This window comes from Taudactylus pleione, unplaced genomic scaffold (genome assembly GCF_031769625.1).
Source record: "Taudactylus pleione unplaced genomic scaffold, aTauple2 ptg000093l, whole genome shotgun sequence".
NCBI classification, from domain to species: Eukaryota; Metazoa; Chordata; class Amphibia; order Anura; family Myobatrachidae; genus Taudactylus; species Taudactylus pleione.
This window is the reverse complement of record NW_028284495.1, coordinates 1,141,919-1,149,262: the sequence shown is the minus strand read 5'-3', so window position 1 is coordinate 1,149,262 and position 7,344 is coordinate 1,141,919. Positions and strand designations below refer to the sequence as shown.

Genomic DNA, 7,344 nt, shown 5'->3' with positions numbered 1-7,344 from the left:
TTTTTGCATACAAAATATTAACCCATTCAATAATTAATTATTTCAGCGCACCAAGTAGGTAGCAGGATGCATGTCCACTAATAGTCAATATTAAATGGATAATAAAATATGGATATAGAGAAAACAGTGGGGCCAATTAGGGCATGAACATATTTTAGGCCCAGGGCAAGACAACTGTAACATTATAGCCCATCTGAAGCCATGATGACCTATCAAGGTTCAACATATTGTCTTGATTATTCTGAATGAAGTACATTTCTTTGAAAGATGAAAAATAACACTTTCAAGAATATGTTAAAATTTGGCTATTTTTTCCTTTATGGTTTGGATGTGTGTGTGTGTGTGTGTGTGTGTGTGTGTGTGTGTGTATTATATATATATATATATATATATATAAAAACTATATTACGCACACACACACACACACACATATATATATATATATAAACACATATATACATACATACACACGTGTGTGTGTGTTGGTGTATATATATATATAATTTATTACATACACGCGAAAATACATAGAATGTTTTATATCCAGATAGTAACTGCAACATAGTATACTATATTAATATAAATATATGGCACTTTCATATATGCAGTAAAAAATAAAAATCCAATATAAGGCCATGACTTATGATGTGTGGCAGAAGTGTGTTTTAGCCTACATAAGGTGGCTTTTAATATAATATACAGCAAGTTTGAAATACAGATGTTCTTTCTTAGTTAGTCTGCCTGTAAAATGGACAAAACAAAATGGGAATGAGAACAGTGGATGAAATTCAGAACAAATCACCCTGCTTAACAAGTAAAAAAAAAAAAGGCTTAATTTAAAATGTGGCACACAAAAACTGTGCACTGTAAAATAACAAAAAAAATCCATAAATGTAAAATTAAAAAGATGAGCAATTATGAGTGTTTTTCCAAGATAGAACTCCCTTCCCCTAAATGAAAAAAACCAACAACTTTAACATCCCTCCCTTAAAATGCTTTAGGTTAGTTCTCAACATATATTTCAAATATTCCCTTCTATATTTTGTTGTGCCTTTTTTCCCTAATTTTGAGAAGAAAAAAAGAGGCAACCTTGAACAATAGTTGCTCAATGAAAGCCATCAATTTGTTTCACAGAAACTATAGGATTAATATTTTATCAGAGCTGTTTGTGCAATCCATAAATGCACATATTTAACATTTTAACTCTGAAACCCAAAAGCAATTTGCATTAAAAATTATACTATTCCTACTATATAATGCCTTTTAAAAGAAAAATACTGTTAGAAATACAATATTTACAATTTAAAGGATAAAAAAAACCTAAATGATTTACTAAGAAAATATAATGGTAATTTTAATCCACAAAATGTTTATATTTATGCCCTGCCACATTATAACTATTTTATATATATATATATTTATATATTAACATTGTAACTCTTCGGTTATAGACTTTGTTTTTCTTCCTAATGCCTAATATCAGAGCATGGGGCAAGTTAGAATGGTTACAAAGCAAAGTGGCATAAGCAATATGCTTTTACGTAACTCCTTAGAGTGCTGTTTTGTAATCTCGGTAATGGAAAAAGGTCCAAAACCAAGTACATATTAGTTGCAAGTGCTGGCAGCATGTATCTTTTGAATGGCAGTACCACCCCATTTATACAAATATTTGCTTCAAACAGTATATATTTTTTGACCATGAATTATTGAAGGCACTTTGGTAGTAGTCAAATACTACAGACTGAGGCTTCTCCCCCCCTCCCCCATACAATCTTTTGGCAAGAAATAAAATGCATTGTTTCTTTGCCCTGGGTATTATAATACTATTATTTCAGAAAACCAAACTACAGGAGAAAGGAAAATAATTCTCTGTGTGAAGTGACAAAATACACATTTCGTGCAAAGGCGCAACCATTGCATAATCGTGGTACACAAGTCCGATGCAGTGTTTAAAATAAGGTTTGTTGCATGGCCATTGCTTTGAAACTTTTTTCCAAAATTATACAGGAAATAGACTATTTGACTAATCTTTGTTGTGTTCACATCATAACTACCTTGGCATTTCCAAACTATAAAATCTTATGATATTAAATTCTCATTAATTCAATTTTGAGGGATATGAATCATTTCATAGGAAGTCAGCATTAAAAAGGTTAAAAAGGTTAAAAATATTTTTTCTTCTACTGGTGGTAAAAATAAAAAAGTCAGCTGGCAGTATAAAATACAACCACAAATAGCACGAAGTCTAAAACCAAAATAAACAATTAAGACACTTGTAAAAAGGTGAAAAGCTAACAATGTACTGGCTTAACAAGATTGTTAATGTAGAGATTGTTACATGTGTTTCAAATGTCTTTTCATTGGCACTAGGATTTAAAACCGGCTAAAACAATCCATTGTATAAACCCCTACTGGAAAGCTTGATGAATAAACCCCTACTGGAAAGCTTGATGAAATCGTGGCAATGTTGTGGTTGTATTTAGATTGCTTGTGAAAGCAGATGACAATGAGTGTAAGGAACCAAAACATATATTATTGCTAGGGTCTTGAGGATCCTGTGGTTGTGGAGGGAGCTGTGCCATTGATGAACTGGCCTCTTCTTGAGAATAGCCCATTCCTAAACTCCCAACTGACACAGGTGTATTGTATGGAGGGCCATTCACAGGTATGAAATTGAACAACTGACTGAAGTCCAGAGACGATGTGTTGAGAGGTTCACTAATCGAAACAGAACTTTTAGAGAGGGATACTCCATCTGGGCCATCATCCAATGTCCCGACTTGAGGATCCAAACTTAACTTAGATGATGATGGAGACTCCTGGGAGGAGGATGTCATGCCACTTTGCAACTCCATAAGGTAACTTTCTATTTCCACTTTCAACGGTTGCTCTTTCTCAGGCATAGAAATTGCATATGAGGTAGAATTGAGTGGGTATTTTAACGAAAGATGGTGAGAGGGGTGGACAGGATCCATATCTATAGAGCAAGGCATCCCCAAAGACAATGATGGAGCGACCATTTGGTGTGTAGTTGCAGAACTCTGCATGGACTGGATTTGTGTGTTATAGAGGTTCAACTGCAAACTGTTTGTGAATGGCTTTGATGTCAACTCATTGGAGGATAAGGACATCATGGGAAGCAGCTCATCTTTAATAGGAACACTGCATGTGAAGTGATCCAACAGGTCCACAGGTTCAGTTTTCACTTTCAGCAGTTCTTGATTGTGACTTTTCTTCATATGACGGGTTAGATGATCCTTACGCCCAAATCTCTGTGCACAATACTGACATAGGAAGTCTTTTCTCCCAGTGTGCACTACCATGTGTCTACGGACATCTTTGCGGGTGTAAAAGCGCCGATCACAATGCTCGCATTGGTGTTTTTTCTCCTTAACACCACCGGAAGATTTGCCTGCATGGGTTTTGAGGTGCTCCAGGAGCACCACTGTGCTTTCAAAAGTCTGCAAGCATACTTTACAGGTGAGGTCTCCACTTGTAGCAGCATGCAAGGCCAAGTGACGTTTAAACCCAAGCTTGGTATTGTAGTTCTTTCCACATTCTTCACACTTAAATGCTTCCTTATTGGGGTCATGGGTATGCAGGTGATTCTTAAGGTGATCTTTCCGGTGAAACATTTTCTCACAATAATTACACTTGTGGGTTTTCTCTGGAGAATGTGTAGCCATATGCCTTTAAACATAGATACAACCACAAAAAAATGATTAGGTTTGCAATGAAACACAAGTATGCAAATTTTAAGTGAAACCTATACACACTATATATATATTATATATATTATATATAAAATGGTGTACACAAATGTAAAAAAATAAAAAAAAGGTCTAAAAGTTTTATATTTTCAAACCTGGAACTACATATTCCAGCACACTCTGCCGCATTTTTTTTATTAGGGTATGCTAAAACTGTGGGAGGGCATGCTGGAATGTGTAGTTTTACAGCAACTGGGGGGGGGGTGCATGTTTCATTCCCCTGCTTTATAATAAAGCACAATAATTTACCTTGTGGCCCTTACACGTACAGATTAAGCAAATGTTAGACAATATAAATTATCCAATTCAAATAGATGGAGCGCTTGTTAAGCAAGAAACAATATAGAATATAAAAAAAAAAAACCTGCTGATAAAACGGGATGCGAATACCCGGAGAAATGCGTCAAGGTTTGCAGATGCTCAAGCTCGCAGTACCCCATCCATACTTTAATAATATTTGGCTGAGCAGCAGAAAATAGCAGTAAAGGATCGGTTGTCTGAAAACCAGTGCTACTGCCTCACAGCAGAGACAGGACGCCTCACACAGCTGCGTACACACAGAGAGAAGTGCTTCGGCACCAGCCACACTAGTGCGTCCGCAACGGGCAGGATTCGAACACACAGAGACTAGTGCATCGGCACCCGCTACACGTGTATATATGCACGGTACCTGTGCCTGAGTATCACAGCAGACTCAGTTCAATGTATTAGAACCCTGGGGATTGATTACCTGTTAGACGAATTCTTATCTTTGCATACCCAGAACATAAAGGTTGTTTTTAAGTGTACCGGTATACTTTGCATACACAGTGATCGGTGGAACCTGGTTACAGGGAGGAGATCCTGGGGATGGTGTATATATTGATTGGCACCTGGACAGTGGAGTAATTCCTTTTTCAGTGATATGATACAATATTAAGGACAACTGCTGCTATAAAGTAATATATAGGAGAAAGATCTTTTGAATGTAACAGATCGCATGCCCATTCATCAGATAACTAGATCAGTGTTTGAGTAATAGCGATCTTAAACTTCTGATTTAGCTTTGCTGCTGAGCTTTGAGCAAACTATTGCACCAAATCTGAACATTGTTCAATTTTTTTTATAAAAATTGTGTATAGTGGTGTTATTAAATGTTTTTTTTTTTAATATATTTTATATTGTGTTCATTGCTTCAAACAAGAGCTCCATCTCTTCTAATTGGATTGTGTCTTTTTAGCAGGTAGCAGACCCTGCTGGTGGAGCTGCCAGTTTGATTAACCATTTATACTGAGTGATTGATAAACGCACCTGTCTTTTGTATTGTGCAATATAAATGATAAAATAATGCAATTTACTCCTATTTCAGCTGAATTACATTTCAATGACACCTTATTGGAAAAAAAAATCAATACATTACATCAAATGTCTTACACTGAATTACTTTCAGAATGTATACAACAAATGCTGCAAGTGGGCAGAAAGTTAATGTAAGCTGAAAGATAAATAAGAGTTTATACCTTAATAATTTGTATTTAGAAACAAAGGCCTTGGTGCAGTCTTGTTGTGTGCACTTGTAGGGCCTCTCTCCTGTGTGAGTGTATGAATGGACTTTTAATTTTTCAACACTGTTAAATGCCTTGTCACACAGTTGGCAAGGGAAGTTTTTCCTTGGTTTTGTTTCACCACGTTTACGCTTCCCTGAAGGGACTTTCTGGGAATCTCTTACTTCTGACAAATCACCAGGAATGACAGTGGCCATCGCAGCCTAAACCAGGCCTTCTTGTTGGACAACTGGCAACTGTCCAACTCCACTAAGTGACAGCGTTTTTGGTGGCTTCGCAAGTTCCATGTGGTCGAAAAAAAAACAAAAGGGGACTGAAAAAAGAAAAATAATATAAAATAACTATATTGCAATGGAGTTTTATTCTAAATAAGCTAAGCGATGCCTTTGAAAGCATAAAACAAGAATAAAGCCACATGATGTTATAGCAATGAAAGCTTAATCATTTATAAAGAACTGTCATTCTGGAACAGTGCTGCATGTTAGAAGTTTTAGAAATCAAAGTTAATAGTAAGCAACCCTGTACGAGTTAAAGTTCATAGATTTCAAGATAACATTTTTTTTTTTTGTGCCATGCACCTTGTTCTTAATAGGGAAACCATCCTGTGGTGGCTGGGGTCAGTGTTATTCTGACTTATGACACCACCTAGTATATAGAAAACACTCTCTGCTCTGGAAATAACATCAACTCAGAGGTAAGACTCGGTAGAGAGAGAAGACTGGATACAGTACAGCAAACAGGACAAGGTCATGGGAGAACTAGAAATTGTGCATTGGTTGTACCAAATGCTGTTAAGGGAAATTGGAGAGGTGTAAGTGGTAATAAATTAACAGAGATGATGAAGGAAATTTAATAAGAAGTAATTTCTCAAAATCAACAGTGTTTGGTAATTTTTATAGGGGTTTTAAAAAAAGTGTTACATTTTTCAAATTTAAAAAACGCTGCTTTAAATCCTGCAGCAAATATCACTGAAAATTGCCTCTTTGACAAATTGCTGCTCATTACATTTCCCCCATATATGTGTTTAAAGACTTCTAAATATGATGGTCCCCATCCACATAGCATAGCAACTGGGATTCAACTATTCAGTCTACAACACATACTGTACCTTTCTTATTCTGAACAGTGTATGCAATTTTTTTCTGAACATGGTGGTTAGCACAAAACAATAACAGTATGATCTTTGTGAATATTGAAAATTCCCTCCACTTTAATATACAGTAAAAATAAATATATATATATATTCGGAAATAATCCTCAGACGTTTCCCTTTAATGCTCAGTACAAAAAGCATGCACCTTACTCTGCTAAAGTAGTTTGGAAATAAACACCAAATTTATTATATTATATTATATATATATATATATATATATATATATATATATATATTGCATTAAGTGTGCACTAATTACTAGTTCTATATTTAGCACAACAACGCATTGAAGGACTAAGTTAAATACATATTGAGGTCTCATGGTAGATAACAGAGTAACGGTGTTACAAATCTAATATCTAATGTGTACTTTTTTATTTTTTTAAGTAAGATGCATATTCAGCTTTCTATTTTGAATGGATTGATCCTTAAAAACTGAAAACTCTTTCAATGTTGCCATTATATCAGCAATATGTCCACATATTTGAAATTTACAACAACATTACCAAAATTTAAAATATATTAATTTGCACCTGATGGAAACAGAATTGCAGCGAGATTCAACTCTGAGGTCTCAAAGTGTTTTATGATGACAGAATTCCTAATTTTCTCTAATGAGTCAGTTGTTAAAATTGCAACGCTTATTTTAAAGCATTAAATAAAAATTAAGTTAATGATCCAAAACTTCTGGGATCCAGCTTATTTAATACAGAAACATGCAAGAGAGAGGAATTAGACAAATATCAACCTTTTTATGGAAGACGTAGCTCTCTGTCCGATACTCAAAGAAATAACTTTTTCTTAGGAACTTAAATGACCCATGTTATTTTTTCAAGTGGTAATTACACAATGTTTTTAATGTCTGTATCTCACTAGC

General features: G+C 35.0%; 1 protein-coding gene across 1 annotated transcript; it reads right to left on the bottom strand.

Annotated features, from left to right (window-relative positions):
* Window positions 1-2,385: 2,385 nt before the first annotated feature.
* Window positions 2,386-5,535, bottom strand: PLAG1 (PLAG1 zinc finger). Its single transcript, XM_088469740.1, has 2 exons — window positions 5,270-5,535; window positions 2,386-3,690 (listed from the first exon to the last, which is right to left on the bottom strand). Exons 1-2 carry the CDS (start codon window positions 5,509-5,511, stop codon window positions 2,436-2,438), a joined length of 1,497 nt encoding a protein of 498 aa, XP_088325866.1. The 5' UTR covers window positions 5,512-5,535; the 3' UTR covers window positions 2,386-2,435.
* Window positions 5,536-7,344: the final 1,809 nt, after the last annotated feature.

What these genes read in the sequence shown, in the direction of transcription:
- PLAG1 (XM_088469740.1), bottom strand. Translation starts at nt 5,511, where the DNA reads ATGGCCACTGTCATTCCTGGTGATTTGTCAGAAGTAAGAGATTCCCAG. An exon ending in TCTAAATACAAATTATTAAG is followed by an intron (nt 3,691 to 5,269) that starts GTATAAACTCTT and finishes CTATGTTTAAAG; the next exon opens with GCATATGGCTACACATTCTC.